At 37.2% G+C, this 16563-nt stretch overlaps 1 protein-coding gene across 1 annotated transcript in view; it reads right to left on the reverse strand.

Annotated features, from left to right (window-relative positions):
- TRHDE (thyrotropin releasing hormone degrading enzyme) overlaps positions 1–16563 on the reverse strand; it is a 261694-nt gene that overhangs the window by 36597 nt on the left and 208534 nt on the right. Inside the window, exon 10 of the mRNA XM_015811780.1 lies at positions 6469–6557. Coding sequence (XP_015667266.1) covers positions 6469–6557 — 89 coding nt within the window. The remainder of the gene's footprint in view (positions 1–6468; positions 6558–16563) is intronic.

Below are 16563 nucleotides of genomic sequence, written 5' to 3' on the forward strand. Positions count from 1 at the left end.
ATAGCTTTCTGCTGTTAAAACCTGTGAATCTCATTTGGACATTTAACATCAAGCAGTGTAACCTTATATACATAAGAGATATGGAGTTATGAATGCCACCAACATTTTATCATCGCTATTGTCACTGTCATTATCATAATGGACAGAAGAATTTTTAAAAGAAAAAAGGGGAAAATAGGAAAAAATCAATAATTTTCTCTGCTTCATATCTTTACTCTGAAGTAGCTTTTAATAATCAGCCTAGTAAATTTTAATTTGCAACAGAAATGTCAATATTATTTCTCACTTTAAATCTGCTTCACTCTAATGCATCAAAATTTTCCTTTTCAAAAGCAGTCAAAAAGTAGAACACCTTATAGATAGGCCAAAACATTGGCACAAATTCTATATGGGGCACAAACAGGAATCCTTACAAAGAAAAACTCGCTAGAAACCATACAAACCAAATTCCTGTGAGCCATCTTAGCTGCACCCAAAGGAACCCCAAATGCCCAATTAAGAATTGAGACAGGCATGCCTCAAATCCAGGTAAGAGCCTGGAAGATGATGATCATTCACTGGCTTACAGTGCATTTCTTTCCAGAGGGACTGTCCCCATTAGTGCTGACTGACAACTTCCCCTCCCCCTGGAAGCAGGCAATAGATCACAAACTGGGCTCTTATGGGCTCTCATCGGTATTCTTAATGTCCCTAGGCTTTGACCAAGCAAAGCAAAGTAGTATCCAATAGAATGAAGGACATGGAGTTCCAAGAAGAACTAAATAGGTTGCCTCGCCACAGTAGGGGTAGAATCAAATAGGGTGTGTGAGAATCGGCAAGATATCTGAATGATCTGACCTTCCCAAAACAAAGAATAGCTTTCCTCAGAGCCAGATTTAACATTCTTCCTTCAGCACTCCTCCAGGGCAGGTATAAGAGAACACCAATAGCAGAACGGGTATGTATATGTGGTAAAGGAGAAGTTGAAGATATCTCACATGTTCTATTGTACTGTGAGTTATACCAAGTTTATAGGTCAGCATATATTCTCCCCTTATTAGAGAGATTGCCAGGGAGGGCAGACAATTTTTATGTAGGCTTTCTCCTCCAGGACTCAAACCCTTCTATCACGCATGCAGTGGCAAAATACTGTGTTGCTGCAATGTCCACAAGAAAAAAATTGGTTACAGATTTATAGCCATCAACTTGTGCCAATTTTTTGGAGATATCTCTAATAATTTTTGGAACATTATATTTACTCACACACTTAGTGGCTTTTCACTCACGTAAACTAGGGAGTGACCCTAACATTCTGAGAACATGTATTTTCTTAACAGGGATGTTATTATTTACTATTAATGTCAGTACTATTTTTTTAATATATTGTAAACTGTGACATCTATTGCTGGTTTATGACTGTAATAAAGTTGTTGTTGTTGTTATTATTATTATTATACCTTATAGATAGTAAAATTCTTGATCTATAATTATCTAGAAGGCAATTCATAATATTATATTTAAATGAATGTAAAAATATGAACATTTAAAGGGACTTAAGAGGTTATCTGGTTTAAGTTCCACCAAACTATTCCTAACAAAACTTTAGTAACAGGCTAATAGTGATTACCCTTAGGAAACTCCTCCTGATAGTCAGCCTGAATTTTACAGTTTTTAACGAGACCTTGCCCTGCTCTCAATTTCAACAAAAAATACTGTAGGTATTTTTGTATGTTACAATGCAAGGTATTGGTAGATTGCTATTAGGGCAGTGCAATGCTTCAGATTTGCTCTGAAAAAAATTTCTATGGAACACATGGGAACATGAAAGCAGCATCTGTTTGGGATTCAATAAAGCAACCATATCCCACTGCAGTCATGAGATCCTGGAAATGTATCCAGTTGCTTTAATGATAGGTATTACATACATGCTTTAGGTTTTTTTTCTGAAATAAGTTTTCCAAACTGAATCTAAAGTACTGCAAAGCCTTGTTATAATTTTCCTCTTTTCTTTCTTTTCTTTCCTTTTTTTGCAAGCTAAAAATTAGTAACTTACCAGCTTCAGTGATTCACTGAACAATTATGGCAAGAAAGGTCATAAAATGGGACAAAGCTCACTTAACAAATGTCTCACTTAACAACAGGCATTTGGGATTGATTGTGGTCATAGGTTGACGACTACCTGTACCAATAAAACTCTCACTGTCATGACCTTTAACTGGGTAAAAACAGTGCACCACCAGGCAGCAATTTTTGAACCAAGGTACCTCAAATAGGCCACCTTACAGAATACATCCAAAATCTAGGATCCATGATGCCTGAGGCAATGAAATTTGGGGAAGTTGTGGCTGCTTTAGGTTGCTGCTGCAATCATGTGATGCTCTTTTTGAAAGTTCCATGACAGTTTCTCTGCCATTCTTGCAATCCCTCATTGCCCCCCCCCCCACCCAGCAGCAAGGAATTGACATCGTGTGGCACTTACAGAAGGAATAACTCTAAGGTGTAAGAAGAAAGGCTTAGGTATTCTTATTGCTTTATATGACCAGTCTCTGGCAAACAGACATGCACATGTATCTATATTCCATCTTTGCTCCAAGGCACATACATAAGTGCTCCATCCTCCTATATTCCTTCACAACAAACCTGTGAGGCAGGTTTGGCTGAAAGTGAGCTGCCGTGGCTGCAGAGGGAGTAGAAACTGGATCTGTCTGGTGTCAGTCATTATAGCTACTTTATCTTAGTTCTTCCTCATCCTGTTTCATTTTTTCAACTGCTTCCTAAACTGAAACTGACTATAGTTCCTTTACTCATGATTCAAAGGAGACATTCCCCCCTCCTCCAAACATATAGCCTGCTTTTCAAAAAAGACAGCTTTGCTGCTATTCTTATTACCATATCCAGGACATTTTTTGCCTACCCTATGGAATTTTGCATATCATGAGTACAATAAAATTAAGATGAAGTACAGTATATGGGAGTATTAGCATTATGACCATCATGGGGTTGAAATCTGGCAAATTTGTGGCCACTTCAGCATTTCTGCACTGCTAAGCTGCCACCTGGAAGTTCATTAAACTAGTCCTGCCCAACCCTCCACAGGCCAGGTAGTCTGGTCCCACCATTAACTGCCATATTCTCTTCAACATTTGTTGTGGACCAAAACATATGATATAAAGATGTTGAGATGCCATGATGTATATATGGAATTATGGCAATTTCACTTTTCATTACATTTACATGCAATCCAAACTGGCCATAAATACAATAGCATCTTTTTTTGAATCAGCAGCCAAATGACTGGGCAGATTTAATCGCAAGAGTATTCAACTTGAAGAGAAAGTTGTTCATATAGTATCTCACTGAAATACATGGTCTCTTTGGTATGAAGATTGTTTATGTGCTAAATGTGGCAGTGGTGTCTTGATGAAGCATACAAGCTAAGATGACAAGATAATACATTTGTGCAAGTTGAAATGCCAGACCCAAATGAAGATCCAAAGCTCTATAAATTGATATCAAAGCACCTGATCCATGATTCATATTTCAGCAGAAACTCAGAGTGTTGGAAAAATGGTACATGCAGTAAGAGGTACCCAAAGCCATTCAGTGAGCATACAATGTGTGGTGATGATTCATATATAGTGGTGGGGTTCAGCCGGTTCGGACTACTTCGGTAGAACCGGTAGCTAATTTTTTGTTGCCCAGGCCCAGAATGGACTTCCGGAAGCGGCATCCACATAGAGAACCGGTTGCTCATATATTTGAATCCCACCACTGTTTATATCCAGTCTTCAGAAATGGGAGTATTTGAAAGACATCAAGCAGGACAACAGAGTCAAACTTTAATTTCTCAATGGGTAGTTTTGAAGGTTGTTATATTCTCAATGTAAAAATATTCTCATTTGTCAAATCCATCAAGTACGTCAAGTATACTATGAAAGGAAGAGATCAGGCCATTTTTGCGTTGAACAGAAAAGATGAAAGATCACACATTGCTTGACAGGCAGATACTGTATATTAGGCCCTCTGAAGCTGTTGTATTGAAACTTGGATTTCAAATTCATGAGAGGGAATCAGGGGCTGCTTGCTTTCAAGTGGACCTTCCTCAACAGCATCAAGTATTCTAACAAAGTAATGCTGCTATGCAACAAATACAAATATAGCAAAAACTACTTTAACAGAATTCCTGGATGCACGATCCATTTGCAAAAGCACTGTAAGGACTCACTGGAGAAGAGCCTAATGATGGGAAAGATTGAGGGCAATAGAAGAAGGGGACGACAGAGAATGAGGTGGCTGGATGGAGTCACTGAAGCAGTAGGCATGAGCTTAAATGGACTCCAGAAGATGGTAGAGGACAGGAAAGCCTGAAGGAACATTGTCCATGGGGTCGCGATGGGTCGGACACGACTTCGCAACTAACAACAACAACAAATGTGGATAGTCCAAGATTCTACATTTGGACAAATAAGAGTTGGAAAAGAAGGAAGATTAGAAAAAGAGTGGAGAGTTCTCTAGAATTTTTGAAGTCAGGTTCTTGGTTGAGTGTATACCATTTCTCCACAAAGTGATGACTTCTATTACTTGAGACTGCTTCTTCATCACATAAAGTGACCAGTGTCTCTGAAGATGCATAATGGACATAGTCTTCCATCATTCAAAGACATGCAATAAATACATAATTATTTAAGGTTTTGCTTATTTTTCTTGACTGTGGAATTCAAAATGCCAAAGTCTACATCAGCATTCCAGTTTTGTCAGTAGCAGTACCAGGACTATTGTAGCTTTGTTTCATAAAGGGATACACACTGAGGCAGATATAAATATGATTAGGTTATTCATGCATCAAAAATTTTTCAAAAGAAAGCAACTTTCCCAAATATTCTTTTGTTATGAATCTTTTGAATGCAAGGAACCTTCCAGAAAAATGAACAAGATATCTTGCTTTATATCTACTATACATTGCTCTTAGAGTTGTTCCTAGTAACATGTCTTCCCAAATTAATCCTTCAGCTACTAACAATATATTAAGCTTCTCAAATTTACCTACTGTAGCTTGGATCAGCCTGGCATTCATGACATTCATGCACATTAGCCAATCATTCATAGCAAATGTGCATACTATACATATCCCTGCACACGATTTGAAATACACTGACTAGACTCTAATACCACTATTGCTACTGATTTTTATTGTACAAATTCTTGTGATTCCATGAATCTCCTCTCACTGGCTGCATATTGATTAGCATATAAATGAAGTAAAATGGAATTGCTCATGAATAAATACAGCTTTCAAAATGAATTAGCTTTATTCCCAAGTTGGTAATTTTCAATATATTTCCTTAGAAATATACAGTATATAATAGTTTATCATCGACTGCTAGCTACTATTGGCTTATTTTTTTGATGATAGGATCAGTGAATCTGAATACAAAGAATGAATCTAAAGAATTGGTTTAAGCAAAGGAAGGTGCAGTCACAGAACTCCTCTTTTACACACACACACACACACACACTCAAACAAAAGTAAAAAAAAAGCGGCTTCAACATCTAGCTCTGAATCAGTAAGTTATCTGTCTTGAAAATCTGAGCCAACTATGTCTAATGCCAAAAAAATTCCTTATGATAATTATGCTTATTTAAAAGAACAAATATTCTACAGTACATGTATCTTTCCCAAGCACCATGTTCTAAGATATTACAACTGTTAAAGAACAAAAGGGAAAGAAAGCCACAAGTTTTTGATTGCTTCCTTTCATATAATCACAGCAAAGAATAATATTATTATAACTTCTCTATGATATAGGTTCATTTTGTCTTCTTTTCACAGGTAGGGCAAGGACTTCTTTTTTTATGTCTTGCCATTCAAGCAGACTGTGCCAGTTCAGGAATGATCTACTGCATGCTTAGGAGAATAAGTGAGAAAAACACCTAAGAGAAACACATACAACCCTTGCTAGATAATTTCCTGTCTACTTCGCTCCAATTCCAAAGCAGTTTTCTGAGACTCCAAGTGACTTGGAGGTAATTTCCTACTAGAATTGTATGGGGGGGACTAAAAAAAAAAAAAAGATGATGGTGGCAGAAGCTTAAAAAACCAAGACTAAAAGAAACCCTCTTTGCTAACATCAGAAAACGACTTACAGTAGAATCATAATTTCTTTATAATTTTCTTGGGTTAATTATAAACTAGATATATTTTTTATAAATTTATCACAATGATTGTATATATGAAGACAAATAAATATTTCCAGACTATCTTATGTTATAAAATAGATATTTCATAATATTCTCATTTTTCCAATTTTTATTATGGGGAAAAATCTTGAGATTCCTTTTTACAACACATTTTTCCAAAACAAAATCTATGTTTAGCAATGCTAATCATTTTTCTAAGATCCAGAAATAGTTCTTCTAAGATGAAGAAATAGTTCATAAAAACACATGAATGCATTATGAGATTCTACTGGGAGGAAAGTTTTTGTTTACCTGATTTGTTAGACACCCATATAATTGCCTCTGATGAGATGTGGCTTGTATTTCCTACTGCAATTGTTAATGGTATCTGCCACAAGTAGCTGCAAGACAAAGGAGTGGGTTCTAAGAATTAAAATACTGAAATGATTCTTCTCACTCAACAGCAATCAGGGATTATATGAAAGGAATCAAACATGTACAATAAGAGAGCAAATATTCTGATTCTAACATGTTACTTTGTTTCTAAAATCAATTTGTGAATGACAACAAAGTAGTAAGACAGTCGTTCATCTGTCAAAAACTATATTTTCCTTTTTTAAAACAAAATGTACTATCATTGCATGATAGTTTCTGATAAGATAAAATAACGAAACAGAAAAGACAGTAATCAATATAACAACTCCGCCCCCATGACAAAGAATAATTTGAAGAGAACAGGCTTTGGCAATAGTGTATTTTTTTGGTTTCAGTAACATTATGCCTGTTTCATAATGCTATCATTAAAAAATTCCTGTCAAAATCCCTCTATAATTATTCATATATCAGTACAGGTAGTCCTCGACTTGCAACTATTCATTTAGTGACTGTTCAAAGTTACAATAGCACTGAAAAAAGTGACTTATGACCATTTTTCACAGTTACGACCTTTGCAGTAGCCCCATGATCATGTGATCAAAATTTAGATGCTTGGCAACTGGTTCATATTTATGATCATTGCTGGATCCCAAGGCCATGTGATCACCTTTTGTGACCTTCCAAGAAGCAAATTCAACGGGGAAGGCAGATTCACTTAACTATGTTACTAATTTACCAATTGCATTGATTTACTTAACAGCTGTGGCAAGAAAGGTCTTAAAATGGGGCAAAATTCAATTAACAAATGTCTCACTTAAAAACAGAAATTTTGGGCTCAATTGTGGATGTAAGTCAAGGACTACTTGTAATCCAGTGCTTTACGTTTATAGATATTTTTCACATTAGTAGCATACTGAAGACATCAGACCTTAGTGTGGTACAATGAATATAAATGTCTATGGAGATTCTCAGTCATCCAGGTCATGGTTATCCCAAAGGTACTTTTTCAAAAGGCAACTGGACTTCAGAACTGAAGAAGCTTTCTTGATGAGAGCAAAACTTCTTCTAGGAAAAACGAAGTCCAGTTGCTTTTGAAAAAGCACCTTTGGGACAATTAATATAAACCTAATTCTGTTTTATAAGAATAATGGCTCTGAATCTTAAATAGCTATTTGCTACAGGATTTTCTTTATACCTATTTTTTCCAGACTTGTACCATCCATATGTCTTGGAAACAAAATCTGTATTGGGAAAAGTGAGCAATAAACTAGAAAAACCACCCTTTTCCAAAATTCCTGCAACAAAATGCATTTTGATATAATTAACAGTTGAACAGGTAATGCAATTTGCATATTTTTATTTCTTACTTAACTGAAATATTTGGAAAAAAATTGATGTGTGTGGATGGGCAAACTGTCTTAGGATTGTAGAAGAATAAGTAATACAAAAGACTAAACATCATAGTTTATTCAAAATGGAATTGGTTTTTTTATCCAATTTGAATTTTATATTAATAGTTTATTAAATAGCGATTACTTGGAAAACATATTTAGTTTCCAAAATTATTTTGCAAAATCTCTTAATAAAGGCTTTAGATTAAATTTAGTACTTTCATAAACAGCCAACTTCTTGGGTTATTAATTGATTAATAGAGGAAGTAGATGATAGGAGTACATTTGAGTAAGCTGAGTTTTTCTAATGGATGGGTCTTTCAGTAGTCTGTAATAAATATAGAGGCAGGTTTGGAAAAGTTTATTTTCTTTTAGGCAATGGTGGGATTCAAATATGTGAACAGCTGGTTCTCTGTGTGGATGCTGCTTCCGAAAGTCCATTCTGGGCCTGGGCAACAAAAAATTAGCTACCACTTCCGGTTTCGGAACGCAGCGACGCCGGTCGTGCCTGGAAACTTCTCTCCAGGCCGTCCGGAGTTTCCTTCGCCGGGTGGGGTTGAAAGTCGCCCTGGAGGGGCGACCACCGAGGAGGAGGCTTGCTGGTAGATAGGGGGGGCGGCAGCTTCCCCCGAGTCTCCAGCTTCTCCTTAGGGCTGACGGAGTAAAGATCGGCCTGCAAGATGGCCGATCACCCTGCTGCACCAGCCGAAAGTCACATCGTCATCTAAGCTTTAAAGACCCACTGCGGATGATCCGGGTGAGACCCCTTTTGTTCCTCTCCATACCCCCTGCTGTTTTTGCCTGTAGAAACTGTTTGTGATATTATTTCCCCATCTGGAAAAAGCGGCTTTAGTAATTGTGGGAACAAACGCGTTTTACAAAAAGGACAGAAAAAATAAATAAATATTCATTTAAAGACTATATTCTATTCCTACTTACATTGTGCTGAAGAAAAAACTGTTTTTTGTGTTCTTTGGAGCGGTATTATATCGGCAGAGTACTTCTTTTTCTATTCTCCCTTTAAAAGATAGAAAAAAAGAAAAAAAATGGCGTCTGAAGAAGTCTTTTTAGCTCACTGCTGAGGACACCTACTGGTCAAAAGTTAATATTGGATTGTTGTTTATTTGGAGATGAGAGAGCTTTGGCTTTCAAACTGTTTTTCAAGAAAAAAGATAATTTGAGCTAGCTGTGTGATCTATGGGGATGGACAATGTTCAATTGTAACCTTCACTAAAAAGGAAAAGGATTTTTCTTCAACTATTGCTAAAATGGAGAAGCCTCAATCATATTTAAACTGTAAACTTATACTGGAAAAGATCTATGAGGCTAAAGAAGAAATATGTACTACAATAAAAGAGGCTACTACAGAACTAAGAGCCAGAATCTCTACTTTAAAANGACTGAACATTGGACTTCTGAAGCAACGAGGCTTTATGGACAAGAGAAACAGAGGATTAAATCAGAGATCAAGATGGTCTGTATCGAATCAAGTGACACTACAAGCAACAAAAAGAGACCTATTATCTGGAAGGGAAGCTCTTTTATGGAAACCTACCTGGCAAAAGAGAAAAGCTAGAATAAGATTGAAAAATGAAATATTTTTTTTTTAAATTGGATTAAAGGCAACCTAGAACTATGGACTAATGTAAGGACTGAGATTTTGAGTATGAAGTAAAAAGATGTTTTAGAGTTGGAGTGAATCAATAATTAATTGAATGTTAATTAAATAAGATGACTTGTTTCTCTTATAACGTGTGAAATTTAAACTCTACTTAAAGGATTGAAATGATGTAAGGTTTGATATTAATTTGTTAATTTAAAGAGATTGATCAAGTGAAGGATTAGATATCTATAGAATAGTTTGATAAATACATATATTTAGAAGTGTTTAGGATAGATTAATATTTTTGTTTAAAAATGAGATCTTTCTATATAAGGGATTAAACACAAATTAGAATACTAGGAATGTTCTTTTTAGAATGTTAGGTTTATTTCTATGAAAAATATGATGTAATGGAATGACGAAAATTGAAGAGATGTCTCAGATTTGAAGTGAACTAATAGTTAATTGAAATTTGATAAGATGATATGATTTTCTGATGATATGGATGTTATTAGTCATGATATTTAATTGGAGATTTGAATTTTGTTTAATGAAATGACATGATTTTAGGTATGATATTATTTTTTCTTAACTTGAAGAGTTAGATCAATTGAGAGATTTGATAGGTACAGAATAGATTAATATTTTACTCTAAATAAGGGAGATTAATGGAAGAAGAAACAAATAAGATTTTGATAAAACTAAGAAAGTAGAATATATGTGGAAGGGATATTTGAATTGAAAATGTTTTTATTTAAAGTTAATTTGATTATGCTAGAAATTGATGAAGCTTGAAAACAGGTTCAGGTTGAATAAATTTAAGCTAGAATTGGATATTCCAAATATACTATGCTATTTGAGGGAAAAAGAGAGGGAATATTTGATGTATTGATTATATATGTCTTGTTTTAAGATGTTTGATTACCCCAGCACCACGGTGTGTCCTGAATATGTTGCCTTAAAAATTTTAAAAACCAATAAAATTTGTTTAAAAAAAAAAATTAGCTACCGGTTCTGCCGAACTGGTGCGAACCAGCTGAATCCTACCACTGCTTTTAGGCAAGAATGCATTCTCACCGCAGTAAGTTTTTGAGGCTTATATGACATACTAATGATTTGCACAGTGAAGGGAGCAACATATGATGGCAGAATTACTTTTGTTTTCTAGGGAAAAAATCACTCCTTTTTCTGTTTTGGATAGTCTCTTTTATGTATTTTGTTTATGTATCAGGTTGCTGAAGGACAGTTGACTTTTCCTTGAGGCCTGAATTTATCGCTTGCAAAGGGCCAATATTTTTTTTTAAGGCACATGAAATAAAGCTAAGGATACATGTGACCTTAGAACTGCAGATTGCATATTTCTTAAGAGTCAACAATAAACAGTTACATAACCATACTGGTAGATTATTGTGCTTAAGTATTAGGATCAGTCAAAACCAAAGATAGTGTGAATGTAACTCTCAAAGAATGGCAAAGTCAGTGTCAGCTGTATCATACAAACAAAAAATATCTCTCTCTCTCTCTCTCTCACACACACACACACACACACACACACACACACACAAACATACACACACACACACACACACACACTTTCATTGAGCGGCTCTGAACCTGCAGTGGTTTGGCTTGCAATGGATACCTAAATGAAAACATTATTTTAAACATGTTATATGCCAGACAGCTACTAAATGTAGACTGAATGAAAAAATTATAAAAGTGAAATATGCTGAAAGCTAAATTTTATAGCATTATGCATGATGACTAGACTGCACAGTTGGGCATATGCATGAGGCTGATAGTTGGGGTAATTAATTTTAGGCTTTCATATATATTTGTATATTACATGTTATTTATGAACAGGTTCTACTGTCTGGAGAAGGAATAATAAACTTCACCACATTTTGTTCTCAAGTATTCAACATACCAATGAAATTAGTGGCAGGATTTTTTAAAGAATACTGCACACAGTGCTATTGCAAATTAAAGTCCCCTTTACTGTTTCCTCTTCTATTTTTAAAAGATTAACATTTGCATTTAATTCATTATTTTCATTATTTTTTAGACCAACAATTAAATGTTGATTGCTATAATTGACCAGGACTTTTGCACAAAGCTGTAAGCATTATATTTCAGCTATAGAAAAGGGAATTCAGATAAACACACATCCTTATATGTGTAATTTTGATTTCTACAAAGAAAGACTTTATTTAGTTAAGACTTAGGTTATCAAAGCTATCTGTATTTCACCCAGAACTGCATTCCTAAAATATTTTTGCTGTCAGAATTGGTTTTCCTTTTCAAACTGTTGGCTTCAAGCATGTTGGTTTCTGGTTATATCTTTGCTTGCTTCTAAGTGTTTGCAGATCTGTTGCTTGATTATCTTTTCCAGGATCTTCCCAGGTATTGATTTAGGCTGATTGGTCTGTAGTTTCGTGGATCAATTTTTTCCCCTTTTTTGAGGATAGGAATCATGTCAGTTCTTTTCCAGTCCTCTGGTATTTCCCTGGTGCTCCAGGATCTATGAAAGATATGGTTCAGTGGTTCCAGCTCCTTCAGAACTCTGGGATATAATCCATCTGGTCCTGGTGATTTGAACTCATCTAGGGTGGACAGGTATTGTCTTATCATTTTCTTGCCTGTTTTGCTAATCTGTCTTTTATGGTTCTGTTGTTGGTAGGTTTGGCTATTTTTTCTTTTTGGGTGAAGACAGATGTAAAGAATGGATTAAGCAGCTTTGCCTTCTTCCTGCTGCCCATCACTTCTCTGCCATCCTCTCCCATTAGTTAACCAATTGTTTCCTTCACCTTTTTCTTGTTTTTTTATATGCTGAAAGAAATTTGTTTTATTATTTTTGACATTTGTTGCAAGTCTTCGTTCATTCTCAGCCTTAGCCTTCCTGACTTGATCTTTGCAGGTTTGAGTTATATGCTGATATTCTGCCTTAGTTATGTCCCTCTTTTCATTTTTTTACTTGTTCTTTTTGTCTTTCAGTGTATGAGATAATTCTTTATGCAGCCATGCTGATTTCTTCTTTGATTTCTAATTTTTCTTTTTCAGTGGGATAGTGCTGGACTGGGCTTTTATAATCATATTTTTCAGAGTTTCCAAAGCTTCTTGAGTTATTTTCCCCTTTAAGATTTTTGTCCATAGAATCCTTCCCAAACTCTAAGTTTCTTGAAATCAGCTCTTTTAAAGTCTAAGACATTAGCTTGATTTTGTCCTATTGCTTTATATCTGCATTATATTGAATTCCAATATGACATGGTCAATCTTGGCCAAGGTTCCTGCAACTTCAATCCCTCTATCATTTCTTCTCTGTAAATAAGAATGAAGTCCAGTATAGCTGATTCTCCAGTTCCTTCTTCTGCCTTTTGGATGTCAAAATTGTCATCTAGGCTCATCAGGAACCTCTTTGATCTCCCACTACAATTATCAACCAGCCAAAAGTCAAGGTTTTTCTTTCTCTGCAAACAATTCTTGAGCTTAGAGATCATAGCTCAGTAAGTATTTATAATCCCAGAAGATCAACAGTTTTTAAAACAAATGTGGTTCTCACTCTGTAGTAGATGGCCCAGTGTATTTTCTTTCCTCTGTTCCCAGCTGTTCTTTATTTGGCTAAAAGTCTCTGAGGTTCAAAGGAACAAGTTTTTCTCTATTTCTGGGCTTCTTGCCAATTTCTGAGTCAATGCAGATGTAGTTTTATGTTCTAATTCTCCACTAGATGTCAGTAGCTATTCATTTTCCAACTTTTAAGATAAAGAATTATTTTCTTATAATTTCATTAATACTCTTTCAGATGTGGAATCTTAATAGTTTGCATAATTTTCAAATTTATCCAGACTGTAGTAGTATTAATTTCATTTCAATATATTTCTATCCCCCATAAACATTAATTCGCCGTTTCCGTCTATGGAAGGTTGGAGGGTGTAGTCCCTCCCTTCTCACTTTCAGAGGATTTTTTGCTTCTTGGGGATCTTTTCCAGGAAATCAGTTACAAAATAGGAGAGAGAAGATCTATATTTTCACCCAGTTCCAAGCATGCTGTTCATCGTTGTTCTGGTTAGTGCTTTTGGACTTCAGCTGCCGGTAGCTTGGGCTAGTCAGCGAGGTGTGGCTAGCTTTTCTCCTGTTAGGTTGGAGGGTTTCCCCCAGATCAAACAGATCGACCACCATAATTCCACAATCAGCGGGAGGCCCCTCCTTCTTCATCGTCTCTCCAGGGCAACTTTTGACCCATTTAGGATCCCCTGGCAGGGCAAAACCAGGCATGGGGTGCGGAGTCCTGCAATCCCTCAGCCATGTCATTACGATGCAAGACCGGAAGTCCCAGAAAGTCCAATTATGGTTGCTGTCCTCTGGGATGGCCTTGTTCCACCCAAGACAATTTTAGCAACATTATCCTGCCTTTTTTTAATTCCACAAAACATCTAATAATATCAAAGTACACTAGATTGCAAAGGGAGTCAGGACAACGGATCATTATCACTAGTATTTCTGTTTATTAATGTAGCAACATCTCTGCTGCCCCAAATTATTGGTGAAGAAAAGCTCAGAAAATTATAGGTTTCAAAATTACTTTGTGCTGAAATTGGGCAATGAGTGTTGCATTTTGGAAATAAGTCCCAAAATTATATCCTATTTAATTTAAATTTGTTCATACCCACTACTCTAAGCAATAATGATTGCAAATAAAAGTTTTGAAATTATTTTTTTAGTCCTATTTCATTTCCTTTTTTACATTCATCTCTAACATTCTGTATATTTATGAAAATAGAAGGGCATGGGTAAAACACGGTACTTTTATTTTTAATTGCATTAGATTTCTCAGTTAAATTTAAACAAGCCACCTAGGGTCATCAAGAGCTGGACAGCATATAAGTTTAATATATTAGCATTAGAAAAAAAATAGTCAGGACTGATATTGAGAATGGCCTTTTAAAACAATGGGAAGATTGGCAGTGATTAATTGGTTCATTTTTCACAAAATCACAATTCATAGCAGGATTAGACCAGTAGTTTGGAGTTTTTTTATGCCAATCATTTAAGAATATCTACCACCTCTTTCTTGCATGAAATGGTGCTGTGACTAACCAAATAACAGTGTTAAATAAAATAAATGAAGTAGTATTGTCACTACCATGCTAACAACAACATAGCTATTTCCACTCTCCCTGCATTTGAACAATGCACCTGTGCGTAAGCTAGGTGTGTTTCATCTAGGGGGAAGGGTGTTGTGTCCTGAGCCTGCAAGAGCTGAAAGCAGGCTCAGGATTGTTGCAAATGGTCCCGGGCAATCCAAAAGCTGCCCGGGACCAGACAGGGTGGCATCAGCCTTGCGCGCATGCGCAAGGCGTGAAAATGGTCAATTCCTATTGGTTCACACTGTCTGGGTTTCATGCCCTATAAAAAGGCCTGTGTGCCTTTTGCTGATTGCTTGGTTGTAGGAGAGTGTAATAAAGAGCTTGTTGTTTCACCATGTGTCTTCGTCAATTACCAACGAACCGAAAACACAACACTGGTGATGAAGGTGGGATCCCTGCAAGCAAGGAAAAGAAATAGGACTCACCAAGAAAGTCCTGACAATCGGGAAGATGGCGTCCTGCATTTGCGACTCAGCCTGCCAGTACAGCGTCGCTGGAGATGAGCTTGGCAAAAGGACCCTTTCCCAACTATTAGCTTGCAGAGGAGGCAATTAGTGAAGGCCGTAAAGCTTATAATGTTGAAGATTGGCCGCTTGACTGACTTTGATGTCTCCCACCCAGAGAGATGGAATTCATACGTAGCAAGAACTACTTTAGAGTAAATCAAATCAGAGAAGACGGCCTGAAGGCAGCAACTCTTCTGTGTGCCTGTGGACAGGAAGCTTTTGATATCGCGGAAAATCTGGTGGCCCCTGCACTTCTAGAGTCAGTAACATACGCTGACTTGAAGAAGATGCTGAAAAAACATTTTCAGCCTAAATTATTTGTCATCGCTTGGAGGCACGCATTTGAGCAGAGAGACCAGAGGCCGGGTGAATCTGCTGTGGACTTTATTGCTGCCTTAAGACAACGGCCAGGCCTTGTGAGTTCAAGGATCTGGAAGAAAGGCTGCACGATCGCTTCATGTGTGGCTTGAGAAGTAGAGACCTACAACAACAGAAGTTTGCAAAAGAAGAGGTCTCGTTCCAAGACGCGTTAAGAGAGGTGGCAGCTGAGGAAGCAGCAGGCGGTGCTGTGAAGGCTTTGCGGCTTGCCAGGAACCTTCCAGCCGCTGCTACCGTCCATCAAGAGGATGCTCAAGAAGAATCAGAAGCGGATCCTGAAGAGGAGGTGGACAGACTTCACCAGCCAGCTGAAAGAAGGCCGAAGAGGCGTCTGGACAAGGCCCCAGCATCTTTTCAGTGCTTTGGGTGCGGAGGACACCACAAGCGAGCTGACTGCAGATTTCGCTCCGCCATTTGCCGGGCATATGGCAGGCAAGGCCACATTGTCTCCGTCTGTTTGGGTTGCCAGAAGGTCCAACCTCGGGAAGAATTGCTTCAGAAAGGTACCAGGGTCCCCCCCAACACAGGGTGGGTTTCTGCACATCATGCAGGAGTATTCTGAGGACAGGGAAACACAAGACCCTTAAGAAAAAACTTCGCATTGACGTGAAGTTGCAACTGGACACCTTCAAAAGGATTTGCAGCAGATTACCTCTTAAACAGATAGAGGCAGATCCTGCTCCTGCTATTAATATCCTTTCCATTCAGGAGTTACCTGAATCTCCCCTGGCTGCAGAAACTGCCACTGATCACACGCTCACACGCGTGCTGACATGGGTGTTGTCAGGATGGCCTGACAGGTGTCCAGATACAGATTTTCAAAGCTTCTGGCAAAGGAAGCATGAACTTTCAACTTTCAAGGGGTGCCTGTTATGGGGAAGCAGGGTAGTCATCCCAGCCTCATTGAGGTCTAGAATCTTGCTCTCTCTGCATGAGGGACATCCTGGTATAGTAAGGATGAAAGCGCTTGTGCGCAGCCATCTTTGGTGGCCTGGGCTTGACAAAGCCAT

Source organism: Protobothrops mucrosquamatus, unplaced genomic scaffold, assembly GCF_001527695.2.
Source record: "Protobothrops mucrosquamatus isolate PMUCROS unplaced genomic scaffold, P.Mucros_1.0 scaffold49, whole genome shotgun sequence".
NCBI lineage: Eukaryota > Metazoa > Chordata > Lepidosauria > Squamata > Viperidae > Protobothrops > Protobothrops mucrosquamatus.